Source organism: Pagrus major, chromosome 9, assembly GCF_040436345.1.
Source record: "Pagrus major chromosome 9, Pma_NU_1.0".
Lineage (NCBI taxonomy): Eukaryota > Metazoa > Chordata > Actinopteri > Spariformes > Sparidae > Pagrus > Pagrus major.
The window spans coordinates 20530395-20546323 of NC_133223.1; the positions used below are offsets into that span (position 1 = coordinate 20530395).

General features: G+C 43.9%; 1 protein-coding gene across 2 annotated transcripts in view; it reads right to left on the reverse strand.

Moving 5' to 3' along the window:
• Positions 1-1425: 1425 nt before the first annotated feature.
• Positions 1426-15929, reverse strand: part of LOC141002635 (hyccin 2-like) — a 46262-nt gene continuing 31758 nt past the window's right edge. Inside the window, exons 6-12 of one of the 2 annotated variants that reach the window (XM_073474003.1) lie at positions 13688-13803; positions 11646-11741; positions 10695-10811; positions 7526-7613; positions 7227-7383; positions 6370-6552; positions 2725-3437 (exon numbers count right to left, since the gene is read on the reverse strand). In XM_073474003.1, the coding sequence (XP_073330104.1) occupies positions 2806-3437; positions 6370-6552; positions 7227-7383; positions 7526-7613; positions 10695-10811; positions 11646-11741; positions 13688-13803 (1389 nt within the window). In that variant the 3' untranslated portion in view covers positions 2725-2805. Of the gene's footprint in view, positions 3438-6369; positions 6553-7226; positions 7384-7525; positions 7614-10694; positions 10812-11645; positions 11742-13687; positions 13804-15929 lie in introns of both variants that reach the window. The other variant, XM_073474002.1, reaches the window with a different exon arrangement.

The following is a 15929-nucleotide window of genomic DNA, read 5'->3' on the forward strand; positions in this document are numbered from 1 at the left end:
GTAAGCATGCTCACTTCAGTAAATATCTCTGCATCAAAGTACAGAGACGTCTTTTGACATAACGTCTTTTTTTTTTTTTTTATGTTTAACACTAAAATTCTGACCATATCTTACAAATTGCTCCTTTAAATGAGACATTTTTTGAAATGTACATGGACCTTTTTGAAATTCTTGGATTATTATTCAGCCAAAAATGGATGGCAGATACAAATCTGAGCCCCCAGTCAAGTTTTATCACTAGCTGGTGTTCATTTCCCGCCCTGATCACATGCAAATAACACCAGACACTGAGGGATATTTGTCTATCGGTTACTCTACGTCAACATACAGTACCAACATGGCTGCTGCTGGTAACCTTGGTCAGGGGCACTCATATTAATGACATGAACACGTCACCAGTTTTAAAACAGCAAAAAAGGTGCCACTCAACTCACAGCAAAATACAGCAAATGGGGGAAAACACGGCTCCGTGGAGCCACACAGCAGCACGGGGGGGTGACAGCAGACAGACCAGGTGAGAGTGTGAACTGTAGCTCACTCCTCTCTTCTTCTTCCACAGTCCAGTCCAGCAGGAGGAAGAGGAGGAGGAGGAAATGTTTAAGGCTAAAGCGCACACAGGACTCACTCAGGACCAGGAGCAGCAGCTGTGGAGGTTTGAGCTGTGGGATTTTCACTGCAGACTGAACTGACTTTTATATACATTTATCATTCATCCTCGTTTTGAAACAAGCACGTGAACAAAGACGTGGAAAATGCAATACAACAGCTGACATCTACGGTACACAGACGCATAAATATACTGCTTTTACACGTGAACAGCAAAGCTTAGTGATGATTGTGAGAGTACAGTGTGTCGCACACACACCTGTGACGAGTGAAAAGAAGAGTCATGGCAAATAAAAGGTGAAGCTGCATCTAAGGGCACGTTGAGCCATACGTCCAAACATCCCTTTATTTGTCCCTTAGCTTTAAAATAAGACCAGTAAACAGAAAGAAGAGGCATTTTAAACTTAAGACAAAATAATTTCCTTAAGGAGAGGATGTGTATTGGCACATCTGGCGAAGACAAAGGACGAAGACTTGGGGTTTGGCTCGCTGGCTGTTTCACGCATCTGAAACAGCAGTGCTTCGCAGGGCACTAAAACATGCAGACAAGCACGCCATGTTCAAATCACTCAGCCTGGGCAGGGAGCACTACAGAAGGCTACAGCTAGCACTGTGCGCAGATGCAGGCATTTAACAGCAGAGAAGATCCAACTCCATGCACATGAGGATTAAAAAAAATTGCACTTCAAAAATCATTACATAAAAAAAGAAAGATAAGCAGGACATTTTTTATGGAATTAAAATAATCAGGTTAATCCCAAATGTGGCTGTTTTTGATATATGATTGAAAACCTGAAGACAGTCGTGTTCTCATTTTGCAGCTAGGTTTTTGAACTGAAATGCTGAGGCCGAGATATTCAGTCATGAACACACGCACAGATTTTTTCTTCTGTGTGTGTTCTCTCTTTGAATCCCCCAAACTGGTCGCTGAGCGCTCCAGTTTCAAACCTAATGGGGTGTTTGGATCCTGCGTCTGATTGGGAGACAGGTGTCTGAGTGGCAGGTGAACACACAATGAGGTAGAACAAAATGTTTCATGAGCGTCCAATCAGAGCACAAAACACAAGACGATCGTCATGGTGACTGCTGACGCGCAGTGACCGGTACAAGCCTCCAGAGGGCTGTAATTCACCGGCTCGGACAGGACACCGCACAAACACACACCAACACCAACAAGAAGTGCTTTCAGATGGAAGGACCCATTAAATGGTTTGAACCATGAGAATAATCCAATATAAAATACAGTCGTTGCCTTTTAGCTTCAGACCTGCGCTGTCTACTATGTTTTCATCCAGTTCTACCACAACATTCAGATGAATTCATTCCTCTTGTAGCTGTAGTTTTCTTTAGATTTGTCCAGTTTCAAAGCTCGGGGGGAGGCAAGACGAGAACCCTCGCCACATTCCAGTTTGGTTTAACAACAATCTTAAAAGTCAGATTTTACACATCAAAACTAAAGAATCACTGATTTTCTGCCAAATCTTTGCCAAACAAGTGAAAAGAAAAAACAAAACAAAAGCTACCTTCTTTGGACTTTGATTAAAAACATTTAAAGAAATTTCATTCATAAAACCATTTATGCCCAATTCAAAACAGCAATCAACAAGGAAGATAATCAGCAAGAACGATTGCACGTGAGCCCGGAATTGACAGGGAAGGAATGAAGAGACCCCACTCTTCTCCACATGAGCGACGGTGAGTGTTATTGCTGATTTTTTTTTTTTTTTTGACTGATTCAGTCAGGAACTCAAAAAAATCTGAACTGTCACATATCTCCCTACAGCTAGCGTGGCATCCTCATGAGTTTACTCCCGACGTTTACTCTGTTTCGGTGTGGGATGCTCTGCTCGGTCAGACGGAAGGATGCAGTGACATGCTGGACTCGACTGTAGTGTCGTCATCGTTTTCTACTTTTCTCTTTGTTGCATTTTCAGTGACGCTAAACTGTCAGCATCGCCTGCAGGTAGGTCATGATTGTACGTTTAATGGATGTTAAAAGGGTGGAGACACAACTCTTAATATCTGAAGATGTTTTCCTGAACAAACACACACAGTCACACACACACCAACATAGATAGGTAGACAGAAGTTGTCATAGAAGGGCTGTTGCAGAGAAAAACCTGCATGAGGAGGATGTGTGTGTTATGAACATGTATTCTGTGTGTGTGGGTGTGTGTCTACCATGCCCTGCACTGCACATTAGACCTGTGATATGATCTGCATGTTGAAGCTGGGGGAGCGGGACTGCTTGGTGAGAGGAGCTCCAGGAGACAGGAGGTCCTGGGCGTCCTCCGGCCTGATGAGGTGCTCCTCCTTCAGGCTGATGGTGGACTGTCGGTGGGAGCCGCCTGCCGGGAGCCCTCCTTCTTTGTCAGAGCCTCCCGCCGCCTTCTCTCGCAGGTCGCTGCCGTTCAGGTTTAAACTCATGCAGTCAAAGGACTTGCTGGAGGAGGTGCTGCCAGTCCGCACCAGAGGGGGCCCCGCGGGGAAGCTCAGGTGCTTCTTGATGGGGCTCAGCTGGATGGCATCCAAGTTGATGCTGGCTGGGGGGGACTGCTGCCTCTGGTGGTGCCTCCTCATGGGGACCTGGTGGTCCACTGACAAATCTGCCTCCTTCTCCTTCTCCCGCTCCTTATCTTTGTCCCGAGACAGCCGGGCTGTGATGGCCTTCTTGATGCTGCTGCTGCTGCTGTTCAGACTGCCGCCCCTCTGCCCTACGCCGCCTGTCTTGGTGCCGCTGGGCTGGCTGCTGTTGGATGCCCCGGAGGAGAAACCCTCGTCAGGGTCGTTGACGTTGAAGGAATCTTCCCCGCCGCTCATGCCATCAGCGTCTGAAGAGGAACATGCACGAACATACAAAGAAAGAGAGCATGAAAGACAAAGAGAAAAGTGAGCATGGTCAGACAACGATGGAGGTTCTGCTGAACAAAACTTCTAACCCTAACTTGGACAAAATTTGGACATGCAGCAGCTGTAAACAACTTCCAAAATACTAATAAGCCAATTACTATTCATAGTAAAGTGCCAAAATTCAGAATCCAGACAAAATATCACTATAATCCAGACAAAGGGCCTCTTGTTAACAGTGATTTGAACAAGTCTGCGACAAACTCTGATTAATCGGAGCGTCAAGATTTAAAATGTTCAGAGTGTTTATAAATAATGCAGGATAAATAAATTAGTGGCCTTTAAACAGGCCAGCACCAACACTCACTCGCTGCTTCATTAGCTCACTCATTATGCACCAAACAGAGGTACAATTCAATACAGTACACAGTGACCTTGTGCTTTGATCATCTGACGTAACTCAGATCGACTAAAACCTGACCAGCTGCTTGTTTTGGAAAAGTGTGAGTTCGATAACCGGCCTGATCAGAGAGCAGATCTCGTTTACCAAAATATTTCTTATATTACATTTATATTAAACATCAACAATCAATAACTGGTGATAATTTGGTATGAAAGGAAAAAATCAAAACAATAAAACATTTAATAATCCATCTTAGACCTCTCTGTTTGAAAGCTGAAAGGGAAGAAAGATAATAAATTGAGTTAGAATAAAAAGAAGCATGTTACTGACATACAGTATGCAGGGTAAAGCCTGTTAGAGAGAAGAGACAGAGGATCAGCCGTCTGTCTCCGTCATGCATCGTTGGGACAAGCAAAACCGGACGACAGGGAACCGCAGGCAGCACCAGAAAAAGAAATGGTAGGAACCGAGAAGAAAAAGGGTCTGGACTGACATGCACATAACATGAGGAGAAGACACATGCTCTGCTGCCCCATCCCTCGTTTCTCCCGCAGCGCTGGCTCACACAGGCCACGTGGTCGGCCCCAGCCAAAACGAGCCTGCCAATCTGTGGAGAGCGCTGAGGCGAGTCCGTACACCTCACCGGATCAATAGTACTCCAGTTAGAGCTGACAGCCGGCAAGGCTAAATGGGCACCGGTCTGCGAGCCGTCACAAGCCAACCCAATCCTGAATGAAGAGCTTAGAGTTCCTCAAAGTGTTACAAACATGGGTGTTCTTGAATGTTTTAGCCGTTTGACTAAAATTTGCTTTTGTATTTGTTAAATACATTCATATGTTTCCTATTGGCTTCCAGTCATTTCAGTGTTTCAGATGTGGAGCAGAAACTCTCCCTAGATGGTGCATTCAAGGACACTTCCATAAATTGAAATAATGAGGTAAAAAGTCAACATTTATCCCACAATTTTGACTTTTTATCCCATAATAATGCCTTTTTATTTTTATTTTTTTAAATGTCCCTTTTCCCCTTTCTTGACAGAACAAAAAATAAAGCTATACAATTTTATTATTTAATAGAAATATTGATAGTAATCAAGTGTATATAGTTTATTGTATAAATATTACTGTTACAATCACTGTTATTTTCCCTATATGATGTATTCAGTATTACAGCAACTGGCTCAAGGAAGGTTTGTGTTCTGTATATTTTCACTGTCAAGTGAAATGAATGTAAGCCAATGACTTCCGAAAAGGAAGGAAATAATCAAAAATGTGTGGTATACAGTGGACAGTGAGTAAATGCAATTTGTAGGTAACCGGCTTAAACATGCAAACCCACCAGTGTGGTAATTTACCAATATCGCTGCACTGCAGCTTCAAACTTAAGGATGAGTGTTCAGGTTTCTTTCTGCTACAGAATGTCCAGTAATTATTCACAGACACTGAGTGATCAATCTTCTTTATAATATTCACAATTCTTTCTTAATTAGGTGGTAGATTTCTGTCTAACGGAACAATGTTTTGTTTTTCCCACAGCTGCACCAGTTTAATGAAAGATCATGGGAAGAAGACGGGATGGCACTCATGCCAAAAGACCTGAGCGATATTTCAAAACATGTAGCAACCACACATGGAAATGGACACACATTCAACAAGACAAAATGGGCCTTGCAGTGGAATAGCCTTTGCTGTTGCTGGATTATTTTACCTTGACAACATTCAGCCTGCTCACTTGGCCTCGTCATTTGAAATGTTAAGTGCTCCGCGGTCTCATGTTTTAGCAGAAGCTTGCCGTAGCGTATGCATGCAAGATGAAGGGCTCGTTCCCACTCACTGAGCTGAGGAAAAAGAAATGTAACATGGCAGAATGCAAAGTAAAGCTGCTGCTCTGAAAAACAAAATGGAAGGCCTCTTCCTGCAGAATGGCGGCAGCAGATGGGTGCTGCTGGCCTGAGTGACCCTAAACTTGTGGTGCTGTCAGACACCGTCAGGGGCAGAGAGGAAACAAGATGTTGGGTACTCTGTGCCAGTTTTGTTAACGCTGATGTATTTTTCCTGTTAATACTACAGAAAAAATAAATCTAATAAATTATGAGACATTAGAGTAAAAGGTCAAGCTGCAGGCTGGGCACTGAACATGCTCAGTGAGTGACAAGGACGGCAGTCTGAAGTACGTTGGAGGCATGATGAGGAAAAAGAGAGGATATGATATGATGACATGGCCCATGCAAAATGGCCACTAGCCGCACTTCCTTCAAACCCAGAATAGGCGACTCGTCCACTCTCGAATGAGATAGCAGAGGTCTGGTAGCTGGCTGAGGGTTTTATAGACTGGATGAGTTAGTATACTCTGGGGAAGTGAAGAGGCAGCCAAAAATGGGAACGGCAGAGTTAACCCTCTCAGGCTGAGGAGGGGCAGGAGGAGGAGAAGGAAGAAGGTTGGGAGGATGCAGATCGAAGGGGCACCTCCTCCTGAGACCCTCTCTGCTCTGAGCGTCCGCCCCTGTCCCCTACCCTCAAATGTGATGGGGGGAATGATGCTGCTGCTGCTGCTGCTGTGGTGGCTGTGAGGCCGCCCTCCTCTCTCCTCATTGGCTGCGGGGTCCCAGGGAGTGTGGTGGTGGTGGTGGTTCTGGGCGAGGCTAGGAGGATTGACGATGAGGCTCAACTCTGCACCGGTTGAGTAGTCAAAACAATCTGGGAGTCAACAACACAGACGGGGAAACGTGTTTCAACCGAGTCGGGCCTCATCCATCATGGGCACAGCAGGCCAGACAGCTGTCTGTTCACTCATTAGTAGACTACAGAATATAGAAAAGGAGCGCATTGATTTAAAAAAAACAAAACAAAAAAAAACTACCCCACTTATCGATCATCTATTACTCAAATGGAGTCTACAGGCACCATTTTGTCATTTTCTCTTAAAACCACAAACCTTAAACTTACTGGACAGCACAGCAAACACTTAATAGACAAGACAGGCAAAAAAAAGAAAAACAAAAAGAGAGCAGCGAGTGGCACAAGCACTGCAACACAGAGACTATATGACCAAAACTACATACAGTAACTGACATGAATAAAACACCATTTGGACGATCCTAATGGTGCGACTGGTTTATTCAGGAACATGTGTTTCTTCTCGCTGCTAAGGACAAACAGAAAAGTCTCACCAAGTAGCTCCCTCTTGTGGAGTTTCCACACTGATCGAGAAAAAAAGTCACAGCTCGTAAGTTTGCAGCTTAACACGAACGAAGATTATTAAAAAAGAAGTGCTGTAATGGATCTACTGCGCTGCTGTCGCATCTACTGAGATCTCACTTCTCTGCGTGCTGCAGCTGTTCCTGTTTCCAGGGCTGCCGCAGCTTTCTTACCCTCTCTCTTCCAGCGGTGGCGTCGTATGGAGGCGGTGGTGATGGCCGAGATGGAGATGCGGCTAATGGTGGGCGTCACCTCCACCTGGAGCACCTTGCGCCCACGTGGCTCGTCCGGCGCGTTGTCTGGCAGCGAGTTCTTCATGGCGTTCCCCAGCTGGAGTTGACACACGGAGGAAACCAGGAATGTTTTACATGAGAATTCAAGCCTCATATGAGCCTGATTTGGCCATCACCACAAGCATTATTTTATCAATGTTTTTATGTGATTTAATTTGAACTGTATCTATCGGCCTTACCAGGAGAGGCTGGGAGTAAAGCTCCAGCTGGGCTCTGTACAGAATGTCCTCCAGAGCTTCCCGTCCCATCTCCCATTCTCCGTTGTATCTACACAACACAAAACACAAACATACGCACACCGGCGTTTAACAACGTCATATTGTGAGGTCATTTGAGTAAACAGGAATGTCTGATAAGATGCCTCGATGTCTGAGTCACATCCTCCTGAACTATTATTAGCTATTTAGTAACGCCTGCAGCTACAGTGAAGGAGGGAGGGAGAGGGTGGACACAGAGTCAAGAGTGATTAAACCTCACTGTCACTCTTTTGTCAGTTGAACCTGTGTGTTAACTTTTATTTCTAATGAGACAGTTCACCCTAAAATCAAAAACACATATTTTTCCTCGTTACTGTAGCGCTATTTATCCATCTAGATTGTTTTGCTGTGAGTTGCCGAGTTGTCTCTTTCCAGCAATCAGGATCCGCTTCTTCAAGATAATCCACAGACCTTGTTGTGAACTGTTTGATGTAGGGACTATTACCTTGGCCTCTGCTGAGCTGTACTGTGAGTTAGCTTAGTTAGCTTTCATTTGGGGGTGAACTGTCCCTTTAAAAGCGAACACAAATTCCTTAGGAAATCTGTCTCTTGAAAAATTCCAAAAATATCACTTGAAAATTCATTAGAGAAAACTATGCGAATGGACATAAAATAAGTCATCACCAAATCAAGACTTATTATCATAAAATGCTGAATGTAAATAAGGATTATCAGTTTGTCCATAACTATACAGCCAGGTGTGACCAGAAATAAGAACTGATAAACGACAGATGTGTTCAGAACAGTTATATTATTTCAAGCTCCAGTGTCTTCACTCTTCAGTATTGATAAACAGATTAGAAAATATTAAAATCTAAAACTTTTTAAGAGAACTTTTGACAGCATTAGCTCTCAACACGCTGCATGCTGTGAAGACTGCGCAACTTCTATTGTTGTAGTGATTTAGGGGACGGCTTCCAAAAAGCACCTGGAGAGGATGAGAACTGAACACGCCAGCAGAAGAGAAACAAAGAATGTAAGTGCTGGTGTAGGTAAATTTTTGGGTTTATCACCTGGCTCTTAACTAAAGATGAGGGATGTATTTGCATAAGGTGATGCCAGAACCATGTATTCAATAAGGAGAGATTAAAGGAACAGCCGGAATAAATAAAAACATTCAAAACAAAGAAGAGGAAGACTAACTGCGAGGCTGAACTCACTTTGATCCGGTCCAGCGACAAATGCGTGGGGTTCCCTTTAGACTCGAGATGAAAAGACGGGAGTGAATGGGCAGGTAAAAACAGACTCTCTGATGTTGTGAGGGCTGGAAAACCGGTTCAGGATACATTTCAAATGAAAAATAGGCATGTGTCTATTGGCTCCCTGCATGTCTCTCCCTCCCCCTCTCTCTCCTCATGTGGTATTACAGTGCTGTAGCATTAGCGCACATATTAACCTAAATCCCAGAGTGTCCTCGACGGGTGCCAAGGTCCCTCTGCATGTGTGGAGCTGTGGATTCATGTTTATCTGCCCTTCACGTGTGTCTGCTCGGGCCAAGGGTGAATGTGAGCGCTGCCACTGAGGTGACCTATGGCAGGGATTACTAAAAAGGCTATTATTCTTACACACACACACACACACACACACCGTCTGGGTTTTTATCCAGCGGCATCGACTGCTCCAGCCTCCTGATTGCTGCTGTGCACCCTCACGGGGGCGATGAGGCAGGATGCATACTCATTCTGTCCTCGCTGCCCCGTCTTTAACAGTGGTGATTTCCAGTCAGTATCAGGGGATCCATCTTGGAGGACGGGCTATCATCGAGGAGACGTAATCAGCTTTGTAACGACTGTCCTCATAGGGGATGAAATCACCTGCTCCCACAATGCACTGCCAATGTAATCAGTCTGTACAGTGGGGAGCGTCTGTCCTTCGTAGAGAGCTAGCATATGCTGTTAGGAGATTTTCTGCAGTAGATCACAGCAAACTGGAAGACAGACTGCCCTCATTAGTGATGTCCCGCAGAGGCACGACAACAACAATGAGAAACATTGTGTTGTGCAGCTCATAAAGGAACTCGGGACATGATGATATCTGTTAAGGTCAGGAGCAAACATCAGATTATCATCCTCCCAATTACCTGAAAACTATTACTCAGTGTCCTCAAAGATCTTCCAATAAAGAGTGGGGATGTGCACGGATCAAATGCACTTAAAGTGGCTTTAATCATATTCTTTAATGATAAAAGTATATCAAGTGACAATGTGAAGGGGGTTTCTTATCTTGATGAACCTACAGAGTTAAATAATCACCTGAATTTGTTGCACCACTTGGCTTCAAAGAGCTTTATAGAGAGGGTTTCGGCTCATTGTTAAGCCACTTTCCGCTTTGCTGTCTCTCACGGCTATGATAGCTTTTTTTTTGGCAGCAGCAGGTGGCTGTTTTCAGAGACAGCGCTCTGAAAAAACCCCACTGCTCAGCACCAAACATTAGACAAAGTTAGGAACTAGCTGATATACATAGAGTGTCGCATGTCATACTGTGAAGACCACGCCCACTGAAGGGGAGAACAACCAGCGAAACAATATGCAGCCAAGTGCCTGTAGTTAGCTAAAACATTAGATTGCAGCATGTCTCCCAGAGAGGAAAAGGTTTTTTGACCAACTCAGTGATGCCAGTCTACTGTATGAGTGTCTCTTCGCCTTAACTTGCTTTTCTTAGAGAAACTGAAGGACCAGGAGTAAAATACTTTAAAGGTGTAATTTGTAGAATACGGTCAGAATTCAAAGGTAGTTTCAAAAACACGGAGGGCAGCATGTCACCAGAGTAACAGACAACTGCTGCTCTTTACTAGCCATCATTGACTGTAGCTAGCTACCGTTAGCTAATTAGTTCATGGCTCAGCTGTGGACTGGGATTTCGGATCGCAGAGGGAGTCACCACTAGCGACAGGGACCAGCTCAACTGTATTTGGAAGTGACAACGGAGCATCTTTACACTATGCAAAGTCAATAGAGAGCATCTACAGTGGAGCATTTAGCAGCTGAAGGGACAAAAAAATGGGGAAAAAAAACAAAAAACTGAGAAAATAGCGAGTGAATATTAAACATATAAATGCCAAGGGGCCACAAACTGTTTTGCAGATACATACATGGCGTGATAGACGGCAGTCAGCATCTGCACCATGAACTCAGGGTCCAGCAGCACGCGGTTGCACGGTTCCCTCCAAAGCTTCTGCTGCTGCCGGGGGAAGCCACATACACACAACCTGAGGAGTGAACACACACATGAACAGGCACATGAGTAAGGTAAGGTCATACAGCATCAGGCAACAACAAAGAGAGGTGGTTCAGGAGGGAAAAACAAGACAAAAGGTTTTGAGATGTTCTACTGTTAAACTGCTGCAGGAAGCAATGCAGATCAGATGAGAAGAAGAACTAAAGGGAACATCAGTCACTTCCTGAGTCAAATGCACAAAGAGGAAACACATCAGACAGAGTGCAAAGAGAGCAAAATTTTAAACACTGGTGGAGGTCAGGCGAGGCTAGACGACAGGTCCTCGGGGTCTACACAGCGAGGCTGAACTCAAAGAACGGAGAATTGTTCTCGTGCTCTGAAGTCTTCACAGTCACCGTTTGACGTCTGTCTAGACCGAGCTTGCTTCAGGCATTGTCTGCTCACTCACAGTAGGGAAGTCTTAATATCCTGATTCATCTGCACGCCGCAGTGGAACAATCACCTGGGCGGCGGCTGCTCCACTACAGGGCCTCATGTTGTGAATTCCACACATTGATCCGTTCTCCTGACTCCAGGGCATGTCCGTGTTTTCAAGACAGGTACCCAGCAGTGATGCTTTCATTCGGCCAATCACGGACAACTGAGCCCTAATGAAATCGTATTTATCAAATCCTCCCACGATGAGGGCAGTCAGTATCGAGGTCAGTGTATGGCTACAGGGTAGAGGAGACGATGTAATGCCAGATTCAGGAGTAATCGAGGCAGAAGAGGAGAGGGTGATCACTAATTGGGTATGGAAAGGACAAAACTGAGGGTGAAAGGACAGAATACAGACACAAATGCTTTACACGTGTGTTTCCCTCACCGTGAGCTCATTCTGCAGACTGACTGATAGGATGACAGGGGCATGTAGACCACAGCAGAGTTGTAGCAGAGCATGAGGAAACACAGCACTTCAAACCTGCAAAGAAACACATCAGGGTCTAATTAACTCACTTAAAGAAAAATATCATGAAAAGCTCTGAAACACTATGGATTAAATATCAGTTTTAATCAGATAATACACAACAACTGCATTTCTGTTAGACACTCTATCCATGTTTCTGTGACATTTTTGCAGTAGATAATTATGTAGAGTTGCTCAAGCAATTTATATTAACTCTCAACTGTAAAATAGCCTGCTGTGCAAACTGCTTGCCTAAGCAGCTTTGCTCATTGTTAGCTACTGTATTGTATGTAGATGCACAGCCGAAGCAGTGGAGTCAGGACAAATGCAGAATGTGTGAGACTTATTTTAGTTAGTATATTTGTGACATCTGGCACTAATTTATTAGAAATATGTTACTGAGGAACACTGCAGGCCTAAAGCTGGAATTACGCTTCTCCAGACACCAGCGTCACTCAGATATATCTTGTGCTACCCTGGTGTAACTATTTTATTTTTCTTTGTTTTCCCTCATGTTTTTTTCTTCAATCTTTTTTTAAATGTTATGCTCTGTAACGTCAGTATTACTGTTATATAATTTCTTAAAATAAAAAAAGCACAAAAAAATAACCCCAAACAAACAAAAAACAAAACAACAACAGAAAACTAATAAAAACTAAACAAAGAAACACAATAGTAATCAGGACTGGAATTGACATCAGTTTTATTTCGTACCAATTTATGATTCAACTGACAAGTGCAGACGTGTGGCTTTTTAAAGTCCCTAACAGGCCATTTCTGTTTCTGTCTAAATCTGTTGTGATTTATGAGCTCAAGCCTCTTTTTCACTGGACGCAGCAGTGTAACCGTCAGCAGTTTGCACGGAGCTGTCAAGAATCTACCTGCTATAGAAAAACTGCGACAACAAAGGTGTTTAAAGATGTAAAGCCAGAATAAATATTAGATTTGAGTCGAAGTGATCTGTCAGCATCTCTTCGACAGGCTGAAGAGAATCATAGATTACACTGGTGAAAACACTATCCACTTGAAATTATCAGTTTTCAGGTATCTGTACAAATCTCAGTTTTTTGCAAATGTATTTTCTGCTTGTGTTTTGAAACTTGTGTTTGTGTGTTGACTGAAGACAACCAGGAGGAGGACCTCAGGTTTAAGGGCCATAATTGACTCTGTGCGCAGGAGGAGGTAAATGGCCTGGCTGTATATCATGAGTGGGAATGAGCCGGCACCTCTCAGGAGCTTTGGGCTTTCTTCTCATAAACACCATCTCAGGCCGAGCCACGCAAATGGATTTCCAGATAAGCTACGAGGCCGGGCCCCGCTGAAATCCACTGAGTATATTTACGACTGTGTTCATCATAGCTGAGGGCCACGCTGCTGAGAGCAACACGGAGGATGACCAGCCTCATCTGTGCTGCCCTTACATTATCAGCACTGATGGTTGTGATCGTCACATGTGTCACTGCAAACAAACGCATGTGCAAAGTGCAACTCTGCAGCATTCGGACCATTTTCTGGCAGGATTCCAGCACGCTTCATTACTATGCTAAGATTATCATTCATCCACAGCAGCAGGGAGAATATAAGAGCCAAAAAAGCTTTTAGGCCTGCTGAGTCTGGCTGGAGGAGGCTGAAGGGGTTACGCTCCTCTGATCATCTTAAAAGGTCTTAACGGGGAGGGATGAGATGTGAAATAAAAGAAAACTATTTTGTCGTGAAAAAATAAAAAAAGAATGACATCCATCGGGCCAAAGTTGGCTTCAGTGTGGTGATGCCTCCTGTGTTTACTGAACATCCTACAGCCCTGCCATTTCTCTGTATCCAAAAAACAACAAAAAGGTTTCACCCCCTCTGCTAGACTCACAGTATCTCTAAACTGCTGCAATCTAATCTCTTTTGTGACATTTGTGCTGCGTCTCAAATGATTGCACCTCTGTTAACAGCTGGTGGAGTCAGACTGGTACCTGTTCTGAGCTGTGAAGGTCTCTCTCTGAGGGTGGAGGCCGCTGTACACCACTCTGATCAGGTCATGTTGACAGAGAGCCCCCTCTGTCAGTGCCATGGATCCCAGGCTAGAAGGCTGCGCACACACACAGAAAAACACAGTTATTATTAAACATTTCCCCACCATGTTGGATTTTATAACATGCTGGTAAATTGGCAGTGATGATGTGCAAACGGACTCGGGCCTTCGCTGTGCTCTGATGAAAAACTGCTGTGATTGGTGTTCACATTTTATTAAGGTGGAATGATCCCGCAATACAACTGAACCTCTGTCAAGTCCAGGGGTTGTCAAATGACACACCCTTAATGAGTCGTTTAGGTCGTCATCTACTAACTAAACTGACCACGAGCTGAGTATTGGTACTCCATACGTTTAAGTTATTGACTGAAATAACCCAGTAAGTAGTATCGAAACTTCTTCAGTTAACAGTACCTGTATTTGATCATTTTTTGCATCCAGATCTAGAAATGTATGATTGGCCCACTACCGCGGCAGCTAGTACCCATACAGTCTGTAGTATGCTGAAGTCAAATTTGTTTGACAGAGGTGGCAGAGATGCTACCAAAATGTTGGAAGTATAGCTATACTACACACCTGTGGCATCCAATGCAAAACAAACAAATAAGTAAAATGATAAAGCAGTTCATTAAGCATGAAAACTTTAGGGTGGACAGCCAATGGCTTGGTTACAAGGCTAAATTTAGCTTTTTACTTATCTTTTGTGTGTTAAACCATAGTTGACATGAAAATGTCTCTGGGCAGGCTCTCTTAGGCAGGTGTGAGCTTGGTTTACACAAACTATTACGCCAACTTTGCCCTGGTAAGCAACCCTTCACTAGCTGTCCTTTTTTAAAGGAGAAACTAAGATTACCACATCGTGGTTATATGCCTTCATGCACCAGTCAAGTTGCTGTTCTTGAGCTGTGGTGTGAACAACGGCCAGAACCCTTTTAGTCATATGATTTGATTAGGATTAGGTCAATGTGACCGTTGACCATCAAAATCTAATCAGTCCTCCTCGAGTCCAAGTGGATGTTTGAAGAAATTCCCTTAAAGTGTTCTTGAGATATCAGTTCACAAGAATAGGACGTAAGGACAACTAGCAAACTTAAGGTATCAAATGAGGTACTCTTTTGATATCGGAATCATTTTAAGGTTATTGGTACATTATTTTTTAAACATAAATACCACTGCCCTTGTTGACTAAAGAGATGTATTTGTCAGTCACGTCACCTTCCTTATAGTGATACCAGTTTGTCTCTTCCTGGAGGAGAGCTCAGTGACTGCCGCACAAATCCTGGAGCAGATTGTCATCTGATTCATCGGCACTTCATTTCTTTTGCTTTAAACCTTCCACTTTTCCGCTTCTGCGAATCTTTTCTAATTTGTGATTTTATTTAATCCTTATTAGCAGTATATTTTACTTGTCTCTTTTGTCCTGTATTGATCAATCCATAACAAACGGACATGTTCCAAGCAAACGTGGCAATTAGCAATTCATTTTAGATCTTCTCCTTCATTGTTTTTTTTTCTTCAAGTGACGCATGTAATGACTGGAAAAGTGAGCCAGTGTCAGATTATTATCTAAATTTATGTCCAACTGAGAATATATCACAAGGCCACTTCATTCTGATGGTGTGCAGAGCAAAAGTCACCCCTAAATTGAATTGATATTCTGTCCTAAGTATCTTGGGCCATTCTGAGCAGTGGCGGAGAAGGGGAGGGCGGATTAATACAAAATGAGAGAGACTGGAGTGTATGCTAATGCTGGAGGCCCGGGGAAAAGGCCATGTGATGCACAGAGCCTTACTACAGCCTACAAAGCTTGTTGTGATTCATGTGCACGCGCACACGCACGCACACACATACATACGAAAGCCCCCCCACCCCACCTCCACACTTCTTCATTCTCTCAGCAGGAGGAAAGAGCTTCTCAAGCTTGTAATTACAGAGATAAAATGCCCTCGGCACACGCCACACACTAGTGTCATCAACACTAACACACACACACACACACACACACACACACACACTCACACACTCACACACTCACACACTCACACACATGCACCCACTGAGGCCTGTCATAGTGTATGACGACATACTGTACATGCTTTGCTCTTATTTGGGGCTTAAAAAATGTAGCCAACAGCTTCTTTCTGCCCTCAGTATATGTTCAGCTGCTAAACACCTTTCTAATG